The sequence below is a fragment of the Cherax quadricarinatus genome, chromosome 80, assembly GCF_038502225.1.
Source record: "Cherax quadricarinatus isolate ZL_2023a chromosome 80, ASM3850222v1, whole genome shotgun sequence".
Taxonomy (NCBI): domain Eukaryota; kingdom Metazoa; phylum Arthropoda; class Malacostraca; order Decapoda; family Parastacidae; genus Cherax; species Cherax quadricarinatus.
The window spans coordinates 72,716-97,627 of NC_091371.1; the positions used below are offsets into that span (position 1 = coordinate 72,716).

Genomic DNA, 24,912 nt, shown 5'->3' on the forward strand with positions numbered 1-24,912 from the left:
GAGCCTACCCATCAACCTTTTATCCACCAATACATAATCTAACAAACTACTTTCATTACGTGCTACATCATACCTTGTATATTTATTTATCCTCTTTTTCATAAAGTATGTATTACTTATTACCAAATTTCTTTCTACACATAGCTCAATTAAAGGCTCCCCATTTACATTTACCCCTGGCACCCCAAATTTACCTACTACTCCCTCCATAACATTTTTACCCACTTTAGCATTGAAATCCCCAACCACCATTACTCTCACACTTGATTCAAAGCTCCCCACGCATTCACTTAACATTTCTCAGAATCTCTCTCTCCTCTACACTTTTCTCTTCTCGAAGTGCATACACGCTTACTATAACCCACTTTTCACATCCAATCTTTATTTTACTCCACATAATCCTTGAATTTATACATTTGTAGTCCCTCTTTTCCTGCCATAGCTTTATCCATCAACATTATTGCTACTCCTTCTTTAGCTCTAACTCTATTTGAAACCCCTGACCTAATCCCATTTACAGTGTATTCCTCTCCATTGAAACTCTCCCACCCCATTCAGCTTTGTTTCACTTAAAGCCAGGACATCCAGTTTCTTCTCATTCATAACATCCACAATCATCTCTTTCTTATCATTTGCACAACATCCACGCACATTCAGACTTCCCACTTTGACAATTTTCTTCTTATTCTTTTTAGTAATCTTTACAGGAAAAGGGGTTACTAGCCCATTGTTCCCGGCATTTTAGTTGACTTTTACACCGGCATTTTAGTTGACTTTTACAACACGCATGGCTTATGTACGTAATAATAATTCAGAAAGCTGCCGCTAGTTGGCACAGCTGATGCCAAAACATCCAGTAAGAAGTAGACGTTTACATCACTGTAGGAGCAGCTCTCTCGTGCTTGCTTGCATTTTTTTTTTTTGCAGTCATTTGGCCAAATTTCTTTTTTCTAACCATGGGTCCTACAAAAATAAGTGCAAAGGACAGTGCTGAGAAGAAAAAGATGATGATTTCCATGGACTCAGCCAGGCCATACCAGCTTAGTACATCTACGATATGTAGATACTGAAGATGTCTCAGTTATGTTCAGTGATTAAACAAAACAAATTGTATCAGCTAAGTTCAGTGATTAAAAAACAAATTGTATAAGTTAAGGTCAGTGATTAAACAAAACAATGTTGTTGTTGGAGGTTTACAGGGCCACTGACATCATACACTGCATCCCCCACCCTCAACATCCCCCACCCTCAACATCCCCCACCCTCAACATCCCCAACCCTCAACCTCCCCCACCCTCAACCTCCCCCACCATCTCTGCTCCAAGTGTGTAAGTACATATACACTTTATATAAACAGTTTAAAATTTCTTTACATTCTGTAGTGTATTATAATTTATTATGTTTTTATATATGATATTTGTGCAATTAGCCTCACAAACACTCCATTTTCTCTTACAATAAGAGCATGGGAAGCTACTATAGTCAAAGTTATACAGGAAATGGCAGACACTTCTGCCATTGCCTCTGCTACTATATTATGGCCTATTTTATTTATTCAAGAGTATATATCATGTTTCTGTGTTAATTATATTGTTTATTATGTCATATTAGATGAACTGTGATAGATAAATAAGCTGTACAGTTGACATTAGTGTCATATTCAAGTATTTTGTCTTTTCTCCAGAGTGCAGGAATGGATTAATGGCTTTTCAATTGTAATTTAAATGAGGAAAACTGATTTGATATACGAGTAAACTGAGTTACAAGCTAGGTCACGAACAAATTAAACTTGTAAGACAAGGTTCCACTGTATTTAGTCCAGTTAGGACTGATGATTCAAATATTATAATTTTATTTATAAGAAGCACTAATGTCAGGAGCAAGGGGATAGTAACATTACTAAATTTAAAAAGAAAAACTTTCATTCTTTTCTTTTTTTTGGTCACCCTGTCTCGGTGGGATACGGCCGTTGTTGAAAAAGGAAAAAAGAAGCACTAGTCCTGTAGTGGTCCTACAGTATTTGGGAAATAGGAGGCATTTAGGTTTTATCCAAGAGGTGCTAAAACACTTCCCTTGAAAGAAGTAATCCTCAGAAGCACTTCAAAATACCTTCTGTAAACATTCTGTAATCATATTATTACTCTTTTGGGGCAGCACTAAACCTTTAGAAATTATACACCACTTGGAGAATGGGAAGGATGGAGACAATCAGGTTCATTCTAAGAAATTAGAGGGTAGTTCCAATTCCTTGGATCTAGAGCCCATTACCATCATAAAGCAACCCCTTTTGAAGGGAATTTTCTGCTAAATGAATTCCCAGGCATTGTACTAGACATAATTTTGGTAAAGCCTTTAAAATACCCAGAACATTGATATGATTTTACTTGTGTATGTACTTTCATGTGTTGTACAATATGTGACTTTCTTGAGAAGTCTTTAAGACACTCTGAACACTTGTATGGCTTTTCTTGTGTATGAATTCTCATGTGCTGAACTAAATGCGAATTATGTGCAAAATCTTTTAAACACTCTGAACACTGGTATGGTTTTTCTTGCGTGTGAACTCGAATGTGTTGTATAAGATTTGATTTATCTGAAAAGTCTTTTAGACACTCTGAACACTTGTATGGTTTTTCTTGTGTATGAACTCTCATGTGTCGTATTAGATGAGATTTTCGTGAAAAGTCTTTTAAGCACTCTGAACACTGATATGGTTTTTCCTGTGTATGAACTCTAGTGTGTTGTATTAGAGATGTTTTTCGTGAAAAGCCTTTTAGGCACTCTGAACACTGATATGGTTTCTCTCGTGTATGAACTCTTGTGTGTTGTATTAGAATTGATTTCTGTGAAAAACCTTTGGAACACTCCAAACACTGATATGGTTTTTCCTGTGTATGAACTCTAGTGTGTTGTACTAGATACGATTTATGTGAAAAAGATTTTAGACACTGTGAGCACTGATAAGGTTTTTCTTGTGTATGAACTCTCTCATGTTGTAATAAAGCTGATTTCTGTTTAAATTTCTTTACACAATCTGAACACTGATATGGTCTTTCTTGTGTATGAACTCTCACATGTTGTATCAGAATTGATTTCCGTGAAAAAAATTTTAGACACTCTGAACACTGGTATGAGTTTCTCCCTGACGGAAGTTTTACAATATTCATCATATTATTCATCTGGAAAGTCATTTAGATAGTGAATACTGATATTTTTTTCAGTTTAATGAACTCATATATATTACATGTATTCCAAAATTTTTAAATGGAGAATATTTGTGAGAAAGGTCAACTAGACACTGACAACATGAATATTGTCTCTTACTTAGCATAAAAACTATCTTTTGTTTTGAAATAAATAATTTTCAAATCTTTTAAAGGTATAAAATTTATTATTCCTGAAAAGAAAATTTATTTTCTAACTTTCATTGGAATGGCCACATATAATGTCCTTTTTGCAGTGAGTGTGCAATGTATAATCAAATTTTATTTAGTAATGGGCAATGTAGTGATACATGTTCATAAATAATTCACTCAAGTAATCTTAATTTTTCAATATTCTTATAGTAAAAATGTAAGCAACAAGTAATTAACATTATGATTAGCAACAGTACACAGCATTTAAATGAATATATACATTACGACACAGCATCAACATGAGTGTATTCATTAACAACATCACACACCATCAAGATGAATATATATTAAAAGCATCACACATCATAAAGATAGGTAAATACATTTAAAAGCAGAATATTATAAAGACAGCTAAACATACTGTAAGATAATCATGATTAAAAAACAATACTAAAATATGTTCAAGAGAAAAATATAATTACAGTAATACCTCTAATTCTGTGAGTCTCTATTTTCATGAATCTCGATTATCGGCAACTTTTTTCATCAAAATGTAGCCTCTATATAGCCTCTACTTTTGTGATTTCCCTCTGAATTCGGTCGATACAGATTAATCACGAAATTAGAGGGTCCACTGTAATAAATATTTTTATCTGTGTTCACTAGGTAACAAAGACACCTTACCCAATCATGAAGAAGATAGAAGTACTGTACACTAAGATAACAAAGACACCTTACCCGATCATGAAGAAGATAGAAGGACTGTATGATGATAAAATTACTTAAGTAAAGAAAGAAATAAATGATACAACTTGCTCACAGGTAATATCTGCAATAAGGAAAATAATACAAATGGCTCATTAAAATATTCTGCCAACACTCAATATCTGAAGTAATTACAGCTTAGAGATAACATTACGTCACTTACTGACAATATTTGAAATAAAGAAGGTAATACAGACGATGCATTAAATTTTGAATATTACAATCTGGAAAACTGGAAACATTACATAACAAAATCACTTACATTTATTTCTTTTGCATAATCATTCATTTATATTTATTTCTTTTGCATAATCATTAAAAGATATACCATTAAATATTATTACAGAATAAATATACACAGACTGTTAGGAGTCAATAAAAATATCATTAAAAGAAAATAAGCAAGTGTTTATACAATAATAGTTGTAACTTCAAAATTAAAATCAACATTTATGTAATAGATGTTGATAATGCATGTGAATTACTATATTAATATAAGGTGGAAAGTACAGTGCCTGTACTCTCAAGGATGGGTGGAGGTAGGAAGTACAGTGCTTGTACTCTAAAGAAGGGGTGGAGATACTGTAGTTTGGAGAGGTATCTAGGGGCTGTAATGTCAGTGCACCTCTGGCAAGACAGTGATGACATGAGTGATGGTAAAAGTGCTTCTTCTTCTTAGTTCTGCACTATCTCGGTGGGATACAGCCGATGTGCTAAAAGAAGAACATAAGTACAGTAGTTCAATAAATGAACTTATGTAATTTACAGAAAAATGTGGCAAGATTTATGATACAAATGTAAACAACTAGACATTCATGATGTATTTACGATAATATGGATAACATTACCATGTTGTCGACACAATATCTGATGTATAGCTGCCACTTACATCAAAGTGCTGGGTGCTGGCACTTATGGTATTAGGTGTTCCCACTTATGATACTAAGTACTGATACTATTTCCCCAGTATATATGCAACTAGCATTAATGCATTGTACTGAGTGCTGCCACGGATGGTACAGGTTTCTGGTACTGTAAGTATATTCATCTGTGAGATGATGAACTGCAAAAGAAAATAATGCAATATTAGTAAAGGTGTATATGAATGTATATATGTATTTATTTGTATGTGTGTGTAATATATACAGTAAGGCCCCACTTTACGGCGTTTCGCCTTACGGCGTTCTGCTAATACGGCAATGTCAAATTATGACCAAAATTTGCTATACGGCAAGTGGTCTTTCAAATACGGCGCCCCCCCACCCGGTTTGTTTACATTTCCTGTGACCACATTTATTATGTCAGGAAACTTTCCAAAATTTCAAGTGTTTTAAAGTTACTGCATATTTTATATGTATTTTTTTTTATTATTATCACACTGGCTGATTCCCACCAAGGCAGGGTGGCCCGAAAAAGAAAAACTTTCACCATCATTCACTCCATCACTGTCTTGCCAGAAGGGTGCTTTACACTACAGTTTTTAAACTGCAACATTAACACCCCTCCTTCAGAGTGCAGGCACTGTACTTCCCATCTCCAGGACTCAAGTCCGGCCTGCCGGTTTCCCTGAACCCCTTCATAAATGTTACTTTGCTCACGCTCCAACAGCACGTCAAGTATTAAAAACCATTCGTCTCCATTCACTCCTATCAAACACGCTCACGCACGCCTGCTGGAAGTCCAAGCCCCTCGCACACAAAACCTCCTTTACCCCCTCCCTCCAATCTTTCCTAGGCCGACCCCTACCCCGCCTTCCTTCCACTACAGACTGATACACTCTTGAAGTCATTCTGTTTCGCTCCATTCTCTCTACATGTCCGAACCACCTCAACAACCCTTCCTCAGTCCTCTGGACAACAGTTTTGGTAATCCCGCACCTCCTCCTAACTTCCAAACTACGAATTCTCTGCATTATATTCACACCACACATTGCCCTCAGACATGACATCTCCACTGCCTCCAGCCTTCTCCTCGCTGCAACATTCATCACCCATGCTTCACACCCATATAAGAGCGTTGGTAAAACTATACTCTCATACATTCCCCTCTTTGCCTCCAAGGACAAAGTTCTTTGTCTCCACAGACTCCTAAGTGCACCACTCACCCTTTTCCCCTCATCAATTCTATGATTCACCTCATCCTTCATAGACCCATCCGCTGACACGTTCACTCCCAAATATCTGAATACATTCACCTCCTCCATACTCTCCCTCCAATCTGATATCCAATCTTTCATATATATATATATATATATATATATATATATATATATATATATATATATATAAATACAGTGGAACCTCAAAAATCGAACTGCTACCAACACTCAACCAATTATGTAAGTGTATTTTTGTAAGTGCTTTTATAAGTGTATTTTTGAGGGTCTTAAATGGTCTAATCTAATTTCCATTATTCCTGATGGGAATAAATTCGTTCAGTAGTGGCACTCGAACAGCCTTCTGGACCGAAGAAAGCTTGATATTCAAGGTTCCACTGTATATATATATATATATATATATATATATATATATATATATATATATATATATATATATATATATATATATATATATATATATATATATATATGTAGGTAGTAGGTTGGTAGACAGCAACCACCCAGGGAGGTACTACCGTCCTGCCAAGTGAGTGTAAAACGAAAGCCTGTAATTGTTTTACATGATGGTAGGATTGTTGGTGTCTTTTGTCTGTCTCATAAATATGCAAGATTACAGGTACGTCTTGCTACTTCTACTTACACTTAGGTCACACTACACATACATGTACACGTTTATTTATACACACTCATCTGAGTATTCTTTGATTTTATCTTAATAGTTCTTGGTCTTATTACTTTTCCTTTTATATCCATGGGGAAGTGGAATAAGAATCTTTCCTCCGTAAGCCATGCGTGTTGTAAAAGTCAACTAAAATGCCGGGAACAATGGGCTATTAACCCCTTTTCCTGTAAAGATTACTAAAAAGAATAAGAAGAAGAAAATTGCACCCCAAATTTACCTACTACTCCCTCCATAACATTTTTACTCACTTTAGCATTGAAATCCCCAATCACCATTACTCTCACACTTGATTCAAAACTCCCCACACATTCACTCAACATTTCCCAAAATCTCTCTCTCTCCTCTACACTTCTCTCTTCTCCAGGTGCATACACGCTTATTATAACCCACTTTTCACATCCAATCTTTATTTTACTCCACATAATCCTTGAATTAATACATTTATAGTCCCTCTTTTCCTGCCATAGCTTATCCTTCAACATTATTGCTACTCCTTCTTTAGCTCTAACTCTATTTGAAACCCCTGACCTAATCCCATTTATTCCTCTCCACTGAAACTCTCCCACCCCCTTCAGCTTTGTTTCACTTAAAGCCAGGACATCCAGCTTCTTCTCATTCATAACTACCACAATCATCTCTTTCTTATCATCTGCACAACATCCACGCACACTCAGACTTCCCACTTTGACAATTTTCTTCTTCTTATTCTTTTTAGTAATCTTTACAGGAAAAGGGGTTACTAGCCCATTGTTCCCGGCATTTTAGTTGACTTTTACAACACGCATGGCTTACGGAGGAAAGATTCTTATTCCACTTCCCCATGGATATAAAAGGAAAATTAATAAGACCAAGAACTATTAAGATAAAATCAAAGAAAACTCAGATGAGTATATGTATGTGTATATGTATGTGTAGTGTGACCTAAGTGTAAGTAGAAGTAGCAAGACATGCCTGTAATCTTGCATATTTATGAGACAGACAAAAGACATCAGCAATCCTACCATCATGTAAAACAATCACAGGCTTTCGTTTTACACTCACTTGGCAGGACGGTAGTACCTCCCTGGGTGGTTGCTGTCTACCAACCTACTACTGTATATATATATATATATATATATGTATATATATATATATATATATATATATATATATATACATGTATATATATATATATATATATATATATATATATATATATATATATATTATATATATATATATATATTATATATATATATTTTTTTTTTTTTTTTTTTTTTTTATCACACCGGCCGATTCCCACCAAGGCAGGGTGGCCCGAAAAAGAAAAACTTTCACCATCATTCACTCCATCACTGTCTTGCCAGAAGGGTGCTTTACACTACAGTTTTTAAACTGCAACATTAACACCCCTCCTTCAGAGTGCAGGCACTGTACTTCCCATCTCCAGGACTCAAGTCCGGCCTGCCGGTTTCCCTGAATCCCTTCATAAATGTTACTTTGCTCACACTCCAACAGCACGTCAAGTATTAAAAACCATTTGTCTCCATTCACTCCTATCAAACACGCTCACGCATGCCTGCTGGAAGTCCAAGCCCCTCGCACACAAAACCTCCTTTACCCCCTCCCTCCAACCCTTCCTAGGCCGACCCCTACCCCGCCTTCCTTCCACTACAGACTGATACACTCTTGAAGTCATTCTGTTTCGCTCCATTCTCTCTACATGTCCGAACCACCTCAACAACCCTTCCTCAGCCCTCTGGACAACAGTTTTGGTAATCCCGCACCTCCTCCTAACTTCCAAACTACGAATTCTCTGCATTATATTCACACCACACATTGCCCTCAGACATGACATCTCCACTGCCTCCAGCCTTCTCCTCGCTGCAACATTCATCACCCACGCTTCACACCCATATAAGAGCGTTGGTAAAACTATACTCTCATACATTCCCCTCTTTGCCTCCAAGGACAAAGTTCTTTGTCTCCACAGACTCCTAAGTGCACCACTCACTCTTTTTCCCTCATCAATTCTATGATTCACCTCATCTTTCATAGACCCATCCGCTGACACGTCCACTCCCAAATATCTGAATACGTTCACCTCCTCCATACTCTCTCCCTCCAATCTGATATTCAATCTTTCATCACCTAATCTTTTTGTTATCCTCATAACCTTACTCTTTCCTGTATTCACCTTTAATTTTCTTCTTTTGCACACCCTACCAAATTCATCCACCAATCTCTGCAACTTCTCTTCAGAATCTCCCAAGAGCACAGTGTCATCGGCAAAGAGCAGCTGTGACAACTCCCACTTTGTGTGTGATTCTTTATCTTTTAACTCCACGCCTCTTGCCAAGACCCTCGCATTTACTTCTCTTACAACCCCATCTATAAATATATTAAACAACCACGGTGACATCACACATCCTTGTCTAAGGCCTACTTTTACTGGGAAAAAATTTCCCTCTTTCCTACATACTCTAACTTGAGCCTCACTATCCTCGTAAAAACTCTTCACTGCTTTCAGTAACCTACCTCCTACACCATACACTTGCAACATCTGCCACATTGCCCCCCTATCCACCCTGTCATACGCCTTTTCCAAATCCATAAATGCCACAAAGACCTCTTTAGCCTTATCTAAATACTGTTCACTTATATGTTTCACTGTAAACACCTGGTCCACACACCCCCTACCTTTCCTAAAGCCTCCTTGTTCATCTGCTATCCTATTCTCCGTCTTACTCTTAATTCTTTCAATTATAACTCTACCATACACTTTACCAGGTACACTCAACAGACTTATCCCCCTATAATTTTTGCACTCTCTTTTATCCCCTTTGCCTTTATACAAAGGAACTATGCATGCTCTCTGCCAATCCCTAGGTACCTTACCCTCTTCCATACATTTATTAAATAATTGCACCAACCACTCCAAAACTATATCCCCACCTGCTTTTAACATTTCTATCTTTATCCCATCAATCCCGGCTGCCTTACCCCCTTTCATTTTACCTACTGCCTCACGAACTTCCCCCACACTCACAACTGGCTCTTCCTCACTCCTACAAGATGTTATTCCTCCTTGCCCTATACACGAAATCACAGCTTCCCTATCTTCATCAACATTTAACAATTCCTCAAAATATTCCTTCCATCTTCCCAATACCTCTACCTCTCCATTTAATAACTCTCCTCTCCTATTTTTAACTGACAAATCCATTTGTTCTCTAGGCTTTCTTAACTTGTTAATCTCACTCCAAAACTTTTTCTTATTTTCAACAAAATTTGTTGATAACATCTCACCCACTCTCTCATTTGCTCTCTTTTTACATTGCTTCACCACTCTCTTAACTTCTCTCTTTTTCTCCATATACTCTTCCCTCCTTGCATCACTTCTACTTTGTAAAAACTTCTATATATATATATACATACACAGTGGAACCTTGACTTACGAGTGTCCCAACTTACGAGTTTTTTGCTCTGAGCTACGAGCCAGCTCCCCCCTCCCTCTTCCCCCTCAACCCAAAACCTGGTCATCTCGCTTGTTTATCTATGATTTCATGCTTTAATTCCATGGAAATCATTATCTTTTTCTTCTCAGCAATAATAATAATATAATATCATTACAGTCAAGTCACTCAGTCAGTCAGTCAAGTCACTCAGTAAGTCAGTCAAGTCATTCAGTAAGTCAGTCAAGTCAGTCAGTCAAGTCATTCAGTCAGTCAAGTCACTCAGTAAGTCAGTCAAGTCACTCAATAAGTCAGTCAAGTCATTCAGTAAGTCAGTCAGGTCACTCAGTATGTCAGTCAAGTCATTCAGTAAGTCAGTTGTCATTAAGCCAGTCAAGTCATTCAGTCAGTCAAGTCGCTCAGTAAGTCAGTCATGTCACTCAGTAAGTCAGTCAAGTCATTCAGTAAGTCAGTCTAGTCATTTAGTAAGTCATTCAAGTCATTCAGAAAGTCAGTCAAGTCACTCAGTAAGTCAGTTAAGTCATTCAGTAAGTCAGTCAAGTCACTCAGTAAGTCAGTCATTCAGTCAGTCACAAACTCATGTTAACGTCTTTTTCTGTGTACAAAGTAACACTTCAGTTACGACTATAAGTTATCTCTTGTCTAATATCTTTGTTAATTCTAAGACTTAAGTGCTTAAACCTCTTCGTGCTTTTTCAGCAACACTAGTATGGCTACTGGGTGTCATGATTGCTTGGCAGATACAAGATATAGTAATTAAAATATCATTACACAATTGACAAACACAGCTGCCTGTAGCAGAGAAAGACTGGACACGTATGAATATGAATGCTGGGATAGTGGGTGGGGGTGTTGGGGAGTAGTAGGGGATGGTGGGGGGGCTCCCCGGCTGCTACACAACAAGGTGGCAGCTTGAGCAAAAGAGAATTTTTTTTCCTTCCCACAAACTGAATAATGTTAAATTAATTATGCAATGTGTTACATAAAATTGTGCAGCAATTCTTCAATGGCCCGGTGGCCTGGTGGCTAAAGCTCCCGCTTCACACACGGAGGGCCCGGGTTCGATTCCCGGCGGGTGGAAACATTTCGACACGTTTCCTTACACCTGTTGTCCTGTTCACCTAGCAGCAAATAGGTACCTGGGTGTTAGTCGACTGGTGTGGGTCGTATCCTGGGGGACAAGATTAAGGACCCCAATGGAAATAAGTTAGACAGTCCTCGATGACGCACTGACTTTCTTGGGTTATCCTGGGTGGCTAACCCTCCGGGGTTAAAAATCCGAACGAAATCTTATCTTATCTTACTGTATTATTATTATAACGATAGAGCTTCAGTTCCCTAAATTAATAACAATAATAATAATAATAATGCATAATACATATGTAATAATTCAGATTGCTTCTGCTAGTTGGCACAGCTGGTAAGCAGTAAACATGTTTACATCCCTGTGGTGGCAGTTCTCTCATGCTTATTTGCATTTTCTTAGTCATTTGGCCAAATTTCTGTTTTCTAACCATGGGTCCTAGTGATCTACTGCAGTTAGCTTCAAAAATACTCAGTTTTCTCTTACAGTAAGAACATGGGAAGATACTATGGTCAAATTGTGACAGAAATGACTGCAGCTTCTGCCGCTGCCACTTCCTCTGCCACCACATTCTGGCCTATTTTATTCATTCTAGAGTACATATCATGTTTCTGTGCTAATTATATTGTTTATTATGACATATTACAGTAGGGCCCCACTTATACAGCAGGTTAGGTTCCAGGCTACCGCCATAAAGCGGAAATCGCCGTAAAGTGGAACACCCTTTTTTTCCACTTGTAAATACATACAAATACTAGATACAAGTTTACACTAACATATATTAAGTTAGCATTACAACTAGGCATCAAAAAACAATAAAAAAGTACAATACACACATAGTGCACTCATTACTTACCTTAAAATATTTATAGTCTTAACCCTTTGACTGTCGCAACCCCCAATCCTGAGGTGTCTCCTGGTGTCGCAAAATTTAAAAAAAAAAAAAAAAAAAATTTTTTCTTATGAAATGATAGAGAATCTTTTCCCGATTGTAAAGACACCAAAAAAACGATATTTGATGGAAAACTGACGGAATTACACTCTCGCGAAGTTAGCGACCTCGGCGATATTTACAAATCGGCGATTTCACCCACTTTGAGCCCTATTTTCAGCTAATTCCATTATTCCAGTCAACCAAACTCATAGCTATTTCTTCAGAACTCCATTTTTTCCATCGATTGAGTACAAGAAACTGCCCATTTACCGATTTCAACTACCCAATAACATGGTCAGAAATTTGCAATTTGGCCAATTTCACAAAAATTAAAAAATATGACAATTTCAAAATAAGGACCAGAATGAACAATGCAGACATTCCTGGCTCTAAAATAACATTTTCTTTGTTCATCAGTCATGTCTCCAGGCCCCTGTGATATTACTCTTGCTTTTTATTTTGAAATTTTATTCAAACAAAAAATAGAAGATTTACTGTTATGCAGACTACTGCAATACTGTAATAATTGTAAAAATTACATCAACCCATTCATGATTGCATATTAGAATGGCTATTTGGACATTTATTGGACAATGACATCATTTGTTTACTTTTGAACATCGGCAAAAATCAAACATTTCCCGTACTTTGTGCTCAATTTCCAGGTTCTTTTTATAGTAAAATTAATCAAAATCACCTCTATTTCTATAATATAGTTTCCATTCTATCAAATGAGACCAAGAAAACGAGAATACAACCACAAACACTATACGAAAATAGACCACAAAGTCGGCATTTTAATTAAAAAAAACGGCCGGAGTTTTTTTTCTCATTATGCACTGCATGCTCCAGGATTTTTTTTATATGGTGCACACTGACCACACAGACCCATTCTCTCACATGTGGGCCTACCAGCTTTCTCCTGCCTGATTTGAAGCCGCTAGAATTTATGAGTACACGTATATATACGTCAAACACGGTACCTCGTAAACGTATATATATATGGCCGTGACAGTCAAAGGTTAATCTAGGATGAGACAAGTCGTATTTATTGTAAGAAATCAAGTGTGGTATGTGTGGTAGTCAGCCAGGCTACCATACCAGGCCACCCCATCTACACATAATATTCTATTACATTTAAGAATCCCAGACCGATAAAATGCATATACAGTTTACTCATTACTTACCTTAAAATATTTGTAGTCTTAATCTAGGGTGAGATGAGTAGCATTTATTGTAAAAAATTAAGTGTGGTATTTATGATAGTCAGCCGGGCTACCGTACCAGGCCAACCCACCCACACATATTCTATGATATTTAAGCATCTCAGAGCGATAAAATGTATATACAGTTCACTCATTACTTACCTTAAGATATTTGTAGTCTTAATGTAGGATCAGGAGTAAGTAAATGAGATAAAACGAATAAATGAGAGAGAGAAAGAATGAGTGCATGAGAGAGGACAGGCGCAGAGTTATGTAAACAAACCAGGCGAAGGTAAGTTTTGTAAACAAAGTGTACACGTCTGGTTTGTGTACAAGTTACATTGTGTACAGGTTGTCTCTACATTGATACGGTAGAATAAATAAAGAAGAACACTGCCATTCTCATGTAATATCATTTTGAGAAGAAATGAAGCTCTGAGTGAAGGCAATGGAAATAAGTCACTCTGTCTGACTTTTTTCGGTTATCCTAGGTTCTCTACACATATGCTGTTATGTATGATAATCTATGTAACTGTATTTGTGTATACCTGAATAAACTTACATACATATGAAAGGAATAATTTTCTACAGTTACCCCCAGTAACACATTTTCTCTTATGTTAGATTAGAGAAAATGTTATTCTTGGCGTCTCTTGTAAAAGTTATCTGGTTACCACATCTCATATTTATTTATTTATTTATTTATTTATTTATTTACAATTTGAGCACACATCCAGAGGTACAAAAAAAATACAGATAAGAGCAGCATGCCAAAGCCACTTATACTATGCATAGCATTACGGGCTGGCTTAAAATTAACTTAAGATTAACTAAGCAATGATGAAATCAGTGATAAAACATTAATGTAAACAGATTACTATAAAGCACAAGTGAGTATTACAAAGACAGGTCATATGGTTGCATGCATTGTTGTACATTCAGTCGTATGGAGAATTCTGTTAGGTAGTGTATTTAAAAAAATAGTAAAGTTAGATTGGGTTTTAGGTTTAACATTTATGTGATATAATTATGAGAAACATTTAAGATATACAATTTATAAGGTTCAGTTATTCAGTATTTATTTGGTTTTGGGTGAGTAAGTGATCTTTGAGAAGAGACTTGAATTTATAAACAGGTAGTGTTTTTTTTATATTTACAGGTAATGAATTCCAGATTTTAGGGCCTTTTATGTGCATTGAGTTTTTGCATAGTGTGAGATGGACACGAGGAACATCAAAGAGTGATCTGTGCCTTGTGTTATGGTCATGTATTCTGTTGAGGTTGGCAAGGAGATGTTTGAGGGGAGGGTTAATATCAAATTTAAGTGTTCTATGTATGTAATAGGTGCAGTAATAAGTATGGATGTTTTGTATGGTGAGTAGGTTTAGTCTATTGAATATTGGTGGAGTGTGCTGCCTGTAGTGAGAATTTGTTATCATTCTAACTGCAGCCTTTTGTTGGGTAATTAGTGGTCTGAGATGGTTAATTGTTGTTGAGCCCCATGCACAAATTCCATAGGTGAGATAGGGGTAAATAAGAGAGTGATATAGGGCCAGGAGGGCTGACTGTGGAGCATAGTACCGTATCTTCGATAGTATGCCTACAGTCTTGGAAATTTTTTTAGAAATTTGTTGTATATGTGTATGAAATTTGAGTCTATTATCAAGGTGGATTCCTAAGAATTTTCCCTCTGTTAGCTTTGTGATAGGTGATCCGTTTATCATTATGTTAAGAGGGACATCTGTAGCTCTGTTACCAAACTGAATGAAGTAGGTTTTGTCAATGTTAAGTGTAAGTTTGTTAGTCCTCATCCAGGTAGATATTTTCTGTAATTCGGTATTTACAGTATTGGCTAGCGTGACTGAGCTCGGGTGGGAGAAGACGTATGTAGTGTCATCTGCAAATAGTGTGGGTTTGAGTAATTGCGAAGCATTTGGTAGGTCATTTATGTATAGGAGAAAGAGAAGAGGGCCAAGGACACTTCCCTGTGGGACACCAACTGTAATTGGTTGTGCAGAAGAGTTTGCCCCATTTGCATACACATATTGGCTTCTGTTGCTGAGGTATGACTTGAGGTAGTTGAGGGAGTGCCCTCTTATACCATAGTGTGACAATTTTACGTGGAGCAAGTCATGGTCAACTGTATCAAAAGCTTTACGTAAGTCAATGAAGATCCCCAGTGGGACTTCTTTTTTTCTCTATTGCAGTGTATATATGTTCTAGCATGTGTATAATAGCATCATTAGTATTTTTATTAGGCCTGAATCCAAATTGGCAGGGGTTGAGTATGTTTTGGGAGATAAGGTAGGAGTAGATTCGTTTATGAATTAATTTTTCAAAGATTTTTGAGAGAGGGTGTAAGTTGGATATTGGCCTATAGTTATTCAACTCTGTTTGGTCTCCTCCTTTGTGGATCGGGGTGACCCTTGCTATTTTGAGTACTGTAGGGAAGGTGGAGGATTCAATGGATTTGTTAAAGAGTGTTGCAATGATTGGTGATAGCACTTGTGACACTTTTTTGTATATAAAGGGTGGTAAGGTATTTAAATCTCCTGCCTTGTTTTTTAGTGCGTTGATAATAAGGGAGACTTCATATGGGTTAGTCGGAGCTAGGAACAGTGTGTTCGGGTAGTTGCCGGTGAGGTAGTCATTTGGTGGGGTATCTGAGCTTGGGATTTTATTGGCAAGGTTTTGTCCTATAGTGGAGAAGAAATCATTGAGTCTGTTTGCTGTTTCTGTTGGTGGATGTTTATTTATTCTATTGTGGGGTGCATTTATCACCTTTATATGTTATGTATCATGTTTATTATATAATTTTGAAAAAATATCATGGATGGATTAATGAAAATGTGTATATTAACGTAATATACGACATTTAATGAGACTTGGTGATTATTAGTATTATTATTATTATTTCTAATATAGTGTCACTCGTGCAAGTCGTCTGCTACCACATCTCATATTTATGTTTATTTATTCTACTGTGGGGTGTATTTATCATCTTTATATGTTATGCATCGTGTTTATTACATAATTTTGAAAAAATATCGTAGATGGATTAATGAAAATATGTATATCAACGTAATATACGACATTTAATGAGACTCGATGATTATTATTATCATTACTAATATGACGTCTGGAGACATAAGACACTCTTACTGATTTTAATGTGTACCTGCACGCCAGCCCAGTATGTAAGTTTATTTAGGTACAGGTATACATAAGTATAATTATCAGAGTATATATAAAATATGAAATAACTTTTAAAAACACTTAAAATTTTGGAGTTTCCAGACATAATGGAGAGACTTAGAGCTTACGGATCTCACAGAGAATGTAAACAAACCGGGTGGGGCGCAGTGACCGTATTAGAAAGCCAGGTGGGGGGAGCCGTATAGCGAGTTTTGGTCATAATTTAAAATGACTGTATTAGTGGAACGCTATAAAGCGAAACGCCGTAAAGCGGGGCCCTACTGTATATGAATTGTGATAGATAAGTAAGCCCTACAGTTGATAATAGCGTCATATTCAAGTATTTTTTCTCATCTCTCCAGCGTGCAGGAACGAATTAATGGCTTTTCAATTAATTTAAATGAGGAAAATTAATTTGATATACGAGTAAACTGAGTTACGAGCTAGCTCCTGGAATGGATTAAACTCGTATGTCAATTTTCCACTGTCTATATATAATACGGCAATTTCAAATTATGACCAAAATTTGCTATACGGCAAGTGGTCTTTCAAATATGGCATGCCCCACCTGGTTTGTTTACGTACTCCATGAGCACATCTCTATTATATCTGGAAATTTTCCAAAATTTCAAGTGTTTTAAAGTTACTGCATATTTTATATGTACTCTGATAATTATAGTTATGTGTACCTGTACCTAAATATACAGTGGACCCCCGCATAACGGACGCCTTGCATAGCGGACAATCCGCATAGCGGACAATCCGCATAGCGGACGCTTTGTTCGCTAAAATTTTGCCCCGCATAGTGGACAAAAACCCGCTCAGCGGCCTTCGTCCGAGACGCGTCCAATGTGCGGCCTGAGCCACGCTCACATGTTCCGCGGGTGGCATTGTTTACCAGCCAGCCTCCGCGGTAACATCCAAGCATACAATCGGAACATTTTGTATTATTACAGTGTTTTTGGTGATTTTTTTCTGGAAAATAAGTGACCATGGGCCCCAAGAAAGCTTCTAGTGCCAACCCTACAGCAATAAGGGTGAGAATTACTATGGAGATGAAGAAAAAGATCATTGATAAGTATGAAAGTGGAGTGCGTGTCTCCGAGCTGGCCAGGTTGTATAATAAACCCCAATCAACCATTGCTACTATTGGTGGTACAGCTGCTGCTGCTGCTGTACCACCGTCAGCTGCTGCTGCACTGTCAGCTGCTGCTGCTGTACCACCGTCAGCTGCTGCTGCTGCTGTAGTACCGTCTGCTGCTGCTGTAGCATCGTCTGCTGCTGCTGTAGCATCGTCTGCTGCTGCTGTAGCATCGTCTGCTGCTGCTGCTGCTGTAGCATCGTCTGCTGCTGCTGTAACATCGTCAGTTGCTGCTGTAGCATCGTCTGCTGCTGCTGTAGCATCGTCTGTTGCTGCTGTAGCATCGTCTGTTGCTGCTGTACCACCGTCAGCTGCTGCTGCTGCTGTACCACCGTTGTTGGTGTGGCTTATTGAGAATACCAAGAAACAATTAACCCCAGAGGGTTAGCTACCCAGGATAACCCAAGAAAGTCAGTGTCATCGAAGACTGTCTAACTTATTTCCATTGGAGTCCTTAATCTTGTCTCCCAGGATGCAACCCACACCAGTTGACTAACACCCAGGTGAACAGGGAAAATGCCTGGAACTAGTGCTCATATTGGTGAATTTAGAGCCAGCAAAGGTTGGTTTGAGAGATTTAAGAATCGTAGTGGCATACACAGTGTGATAAGGCCTGTTCTGGAAGAAAATACCAAACAGGACCTACAGTACTCAGGAGGAAAAGGCACTCCCAGGACACAGTGTCTCATCAGTCATTGCTGCATCTTCAATAAAGGTAAGTGTCATTTATTCTTCATTTAGTAGAGTAGTACATGCACAATATATATTGAGCATGTACTACTCTATTATTGTGCATGTATCCTTCTCTTTGTGTGTAGGAAAATGTATATTTCATGTGGTAAAAATTTTTTTTTCATACTTTTGGGTGTCTTGCACGGATTAATTTGATTTCCATTATTTCTTATGGGGAAAATTCATTCGCATAGCGAACATTTCGCATAACAGCCAGCCCTCTTGCACGGATTAAGGTCGCTATGCGGGGGTCCACTGTACTTACACACTGTGCTGGCGTGCAGGTACACATTAAAATCACTAAGAGTCTCTCTACTCAACACCATATAATAATCTCTTGGGAGCTTTAAATGTTATATATTACATTAATATAGACATTTACATTAATCCATCTATGATATTTTTTTTCAAAATTATATAATAAACATGCTACGTAACATATAAACATGATACACCCACTGTGAAAATTTGTTTGGACTGCCTCCATGTGAGTTGCCTACCCTAGCAAGCTATGTTGACACCGAGCTTTGAGGTTGGTATCTCACCCTCACAAGTGGCTTATAGTACAGGTTTCCATAAATGACTGATGTTGCAAGAAAATCTCGCCTGCATGCACAAATAAAGGGCTAACTTACTTGATGTTGGAGAATATAATCCGATCTTCAACCTCCTTAAGCTTTAGCCCCTCTGGACTTCCCCTCAGAACCACATGCAACCGGGAGCCTTAATTCCTGCAATATTCAGTCGGTATTAGTGACCTGCCTGCACCTCAGAAATCCCTGTTTCCAAGGGGGTGTGTATCCCCTAGTATAACTATGCAGAAAGTGACACTAGCTTCTAAGGCTAACCACGAGGTGACACCGGCACGTGCCAATCATTTGGCCATCCGGCTGCACAAAGACCCACAGTTCAACTCACTCGCAAATTCCCCCAAGAAACTGGCCAGAATACTGAGAAAGAAAGGGAAGTCTTGTCTTACTGTATGGGCCTGATGGAGGAGGACATCTACAGTACTTCGAGGTGCCTCCACCAGATTTCCCCAGGGCCTAGTATGTGTAGACACGTGGGGCGCCGTCCTGATGTTCATGGCACTTGTTACTCGGTTGGTGTCTGATCTTAGAAAAAAGGCACTGCGGTCTCAAAACCCCCTGTGCCAGTATTTCAAACTTGGGCTGCCAGTTCTCCCTGGCTAACATAACCTAGTGTTTGCCTACATTATCAGCCTATTACTACCTACGTTAAGGTCTTAGGTCTACATTATTATTATCTACAGTTGCCTCAATAATCCTAATAGTGTACTAACAGTATAAACTACCTACTTCTTCCTCGAAGGGTAAATCTATCAGTTAAGATGTACCCTCCAACCACCTTCACCAACCCGGGTGTGTGTGTGTGTGTGTGTGTTTTGGGTGGGTGTAAGGGCCACCCAACCCAGCTATTCCATCCACGACCTGTTGGGATCTTTGCACGACGTATCTGCCCTGTGGAACTTAGGAACGAATAAGTTTCCACATCCTCCCATCGGCGAAGGTAGGCGCTAAGTCTACATCAAGTTCACCTTCTGCAAGCCCCCACAGCGGACCCTGGACACGAGTGCCGTCCGGCTACTCTCCTCGAGCAGACGCTGGTCTAATTTCAACCGTCCAGTTTTTGTCGTGTGAACCTCTGGGGGTGTAAACTTGTTGGTTCCGGTGGTCTTAGCACTCTTTCCTTTAACTTTAACATCTTTCGTATGTCTAGCCTTGACTGAGCGGCTCCGTACTTTCCCACCCAGTGGCCCACATGCCCTGGTAGCCTTTCCTCCCACTGATACAAGGTTCCCTGGATTTAATGGCAATCTATCTCCTTCTTTACATACCCCATAAAAGTGTTTTCCCAAGGTGGCTGAGTGTTCGTCACTCCCTACCTGATTCAGCTTCCTTGGCAGTTCATCATGTATACTGGTACTCATTATCACTATTCCCTTAGCTATCATGGGGACAGCTTCTTCCCTCTCTAGTGTGGCAGGGAATTCAGGTGGAATCCTGCTGCCTATGATGTATCCTACTGGGGATCTGTATAAACCAATTCCTTCCCTAAAGGTCCATCATGTAGACAGGAAGTCATCTATCTGATTGGCTCCCACCAGGATACCTACATTTCTGACTGTGTCAATAGTAATTCACTGGTCTGCCAGCTTCACGCCAAGGTCTTTCAATCGCTTGGCTGCTGCAGCAAGACCTCTCGCTGTAATTGCTGTGGGTAACGTCTCTACCACCAAGGCTGTAATGTCTCTGTGATGTCCACCTAATTTGGCTGTGACATCCACCACGTCATAAGATTTGGGTGGGACCTGACTTATAGCCCCTCCCAATGTCATACTGACTTTCCTGGTGGCCTTCAACTTTAATTTAGCCACCAACTTCTTTATCAAGGATACTTGTGCTTCCTTGTCAAAGAATAATTGGGTTGTTTCGAACCTTTGCCATGACTGTAGGTAGGGCAGCACCTCTGTAATTCTCACTCAGATTAGAGACTTCACTCCCACTAATCATGCTGGCTACCATTCCAGGCTCGGGCTCACTTTCTATCTCTACCTGAGAGATATCCTTAAAAGCCTGGGGTTCCCTTAAATTATTGGGACATAGTGCAGTATGGTGCTTACTTCTGCCACAGACTCGACACTCACTGAGCTGGGTGTCACAGTCTCTGGCAAAGTGTTCCCCACAACATTTGAAGCAGAGTCTCAACTCCTTTAGTCTCTGTTGCCTACTGCTCAGTGTTGTATACTCAGAGCAACTTGTGCTAGCGTGTTCGCCTTTGCAGAACAAGCATTTTCTGGCATGAGTGCCTCTGAGGTTCTGCTTAGAGGTTCTTGCCTTAGACACCTCATTACCATAGTACACTCCAACGTTAGTCGTATGAACTTTAGACTGATCTCTCGAGATCTTTGAGTAACTGTCTGTGTTTTTATGTGGTGATGGTGGTGACTTCTCTCACACCTATACTCAAATGAGAAACGAGATCTCCCAACCCCTCAACAATTTGTTGTATCGTGAAACGGTTTGCTCGATATTTCAAATGCAACTCGTGTACTGTAGTGCTAGCAAGTTTCCTCTGAATCACCTGACTGATGAACCATTCTGACTTACCCCAATCATGTAAATCTTTAAGACTATTTGTCAAACTCATAACTTCGATTCAGAACTTCTCTAGGCTCTGACGGTCATGGTGACAAGCCTCTAGATCCAACAACCGATAAAGTATAGCTACCTTTATCTCCTCAGTGTTGCCAAACATGTCCTTCAATTGGTCTTTGGCATGTTGGTAATTAGTGTCAGTGGTTTGGTAATGCCGGACCAAGTCTATGGCTGTGAACGTAAATATATTGTAATTTGACGGCATCTGACAAATCATCTGTCATCTATCTGGGCTTTAAACTGATCCCAGAAAGCAATGTACTCTGTTAAGGTTCCCGGTGAACGTTGGTAAATTCAATTGGGGCAATCTGGGCAACACATTAACAGGCGTGCGGCTGTTCGTGCTCCCTGAAATATTTGCTGCCCCTGCCATACCAGCCTTCAAAGTCTTTATTAACTGCCTGCAGAGTTTCATCTCTGCTTTAGACTCTGCCCTTCGTTCGTCATAGTCCTTCTGAGCTACCTCGACTGTATCGTCAGACTCACCTGCAGCATAGGCCTCTGTCTCATAGAGGATAAATGATTTCTCAAAGGCTGCCAGCCTTTCCTCCAAAGGTTTCAGGCAACTCTCTAGTTCCTCACAGTCTACATCCTGATGTTGCCTGGCCATACGACACTCCTCACGTGCTTTGTTTAGGTGTCCCTTATAGGCACCTATAGACCGCTTTAATTGACTTACAGCTGAGACAGCTGGTACTTCATCTTCACCCGCCATAGTCGAGGTTTAGTTAAGAGCATGGTACTAATTTGTACTTCAATTACCCCACCCCACAGCACGAATAGTATTAGGCAAGAATGAACGAGTCTCAAGACTCCTCAACAAGCTTAATGACTCCCTTTATTATATTGACTATACTCTGAATTAAAATGTACACTGTTAGCTCTCAAATCCAACTGAAATGAATATCAATGTGAAAGCTTAACCTAGCAATTTCCTGCACAATGTCAGCAAATAATTACAGGACTTAAGCTAGTCTCTGGTACAAATCACAAATCTCACATTAAAATGAGTCAAAGACAATGAAAATCACACAATAAAAATGCAGCATACAAATTAAAAATCATTTGGTTAGCACAAATAAATTCAACAATTCAACTTGTGAAACAGTAAATAAATAATGTGTGTAAACAACTTGGCCTACTGTGCCTAGCTTACTCAGTCTAGCATGGATGGTTGGATAAGGTGAATCCTAACCTAACTAGTGTGCTATAGCCTTTTACAAAAAACGTGATTTCTAATAAGCTTAGAGATCTCCAGTGAATACTAGAAAGGACTGCCCTTCTAGCATTCAGCCTGTTACTGGGTTTTCGTAACAAGTAGTCAGTATCCTGGTCCAATTATCCATTAGAATTCAATAAGAATTAATAGTGCTTCAGGATTACAACTGGTAGGCTACTAACTAGAGAAATTAAAATTTAATAAATTTATTAATAACAGTCTAGAGGTATATTATCAAATTAAATTAATGTAAACAAAATAAGAATAATCACTTCTCTCGTGTACAGTATTATTGTGCTGAAGGCACATATCACATTTTTATATCTTAAGTACTGTCTGGTACATTAACATTTAATAATACATATATATATATATATATATATATATATATATATATATATATATATATATATATATATATATATATATATATATATATATATATATATATATATATTATATATATATATATATATATATAAATATATATATATATATATATATATATATATATATACAAATAAGTTTGTGTATGTGTGTGTAAGTGCTCTAAGTAGTTCGCTATGTCTCAAGACTCGACCAGACTTAAACCAGTGACTGACAAAGTCCTCACATCAACTAACTTCTTGACCACCTGGCAATCAGAACAGCTTGCTTGAACAATAAACAACCGCTAAGCCCAATAGCAATATAACAAGCAACTGCGACACAGAATCAGGATCAAGGAGATAATATAACGGCACTAAGTAGAGACCATCTGCAGATCCTCCACAAAAGTCACAAAACTCCCATACTACTGAATCTAAGTTCAGCATAAGAAAATCCCCGACTGTGACAGTACACAGATACCAGTACAAATTAAGTCAGAAGCTACAGCTCAGGACCTGAGTTGTTCAGTGTCTCTATGCGACACACAACCTCAGTACAATGTCGAAAATCACTAAGTCTATACAATGTTCTGTGAACAGTCTCACAGAACCTACAACAAAAATGAGACAGAGATGATCTTCCAACAAGGGCCAATAAGGGAGATTTAGGCACATCTTGTCTGGAATACGTCCAACCACCAAGCGAGTCTAGACCAGACTGACTACTTCAGGTGAGGTGTGATCACCCCCCCCCCCTCTATCACGTGATAGCTCCGTGGACAGATGCTGCCCAGCAAAACCGAGAAGCCAGCAGAGTAACGAGCCACAAGCGATAATTACAGTATTTAGACAATCAAGACTTGAACTATGAGCACATAATAATATATGAATGTTACATCCTACCTAACAATATAACTAAGTCAAATAATAATATAAAGCAATATATTTATGATTTAGCTATTATTTCAATTATAAGCAATATAAAATTATATGAAAAGGTAATATACATTATATACATTGTGATCTATTCAGGGGTTGCAACATAGCCTAAACCTGGCTTCAGAACTCACTGTAAATAATAACTAGGTTAAATCTGTCCTAGCTACTATAACTGTTGTAAATATTGCACAAGCCTAGCCCTACTGTGGCTACCTTGCAAATCCACTGTAAGTAATTAACACACAAGTCTCCTATTCTGGTTTACTTGCAATCACTGTAAAAAATTAAATTCACAAGCTTCTCTAGCCTACCTGGACTGCCTGTAAATTACTGTAAATAATACTGCTGTGTATAGTCAGCTTGGCCTAGCCTCTGTGTAAGTCTCTGTTAAACTGGTTCCTAACCCCTTGACTGTCGCAACCCCCAATCCTGAGGTGTCTCCTGGTGTCGCAAAATTTCAAAAAAAAAAAAAAAAAAAAAAAAATCTTATGAAATGATAAGAGAATCTTTTCCCGATTGTAAAGACACCAAAAAAACGA

The 24,912-nt window shown here is 38.3% G+C and overlaps 1 protein-coding gene across 3 annotated transcripts in view; it reads right to left on the bottom strand.

Moving 5' to 3' along the window:
• Positions 1 to 1,319: 1,319 nt before the first annotated feature.
• LOC128702406 (zinc finger protein 300-like) overlaps positions 1,320 to 24,912 on the bottom strand; it is a 67,981-nt gene continuing 44,388 nt past the window's right edge. Inside the window, exons 2-4 of one of the 3 annotated variants that reach the window (XM_070102062.1) lie at positions 19,304 to 19,399; positions 5,011 to 5,184; positions 1,320 to 4,834 (exon numbers count right to left, since the gene is read on the bottom strand). In XM_070102062.1, the coding sequence (XP_069958163.1) occupies positions 2,271 to 3,191 (921 nt within the window). In that variant the 5' untranslated portion in view covers positions 3,192 to 4,834; positions 5,011 to 5,184; positions 19,304 to 19,399 and the 3' untranslated portion in view covers positions 1,320 to 2,270. Of the gene's footprint in view, positions 4,835 to 4,969; positions 5,185 to 19,303; positions 19,400 to 24,912 lie in introns of all 3 variants that reach the window. The other 2 variants (XM_070102064.1, XM_070102063.1) reach the window with 2 other exon arrangements.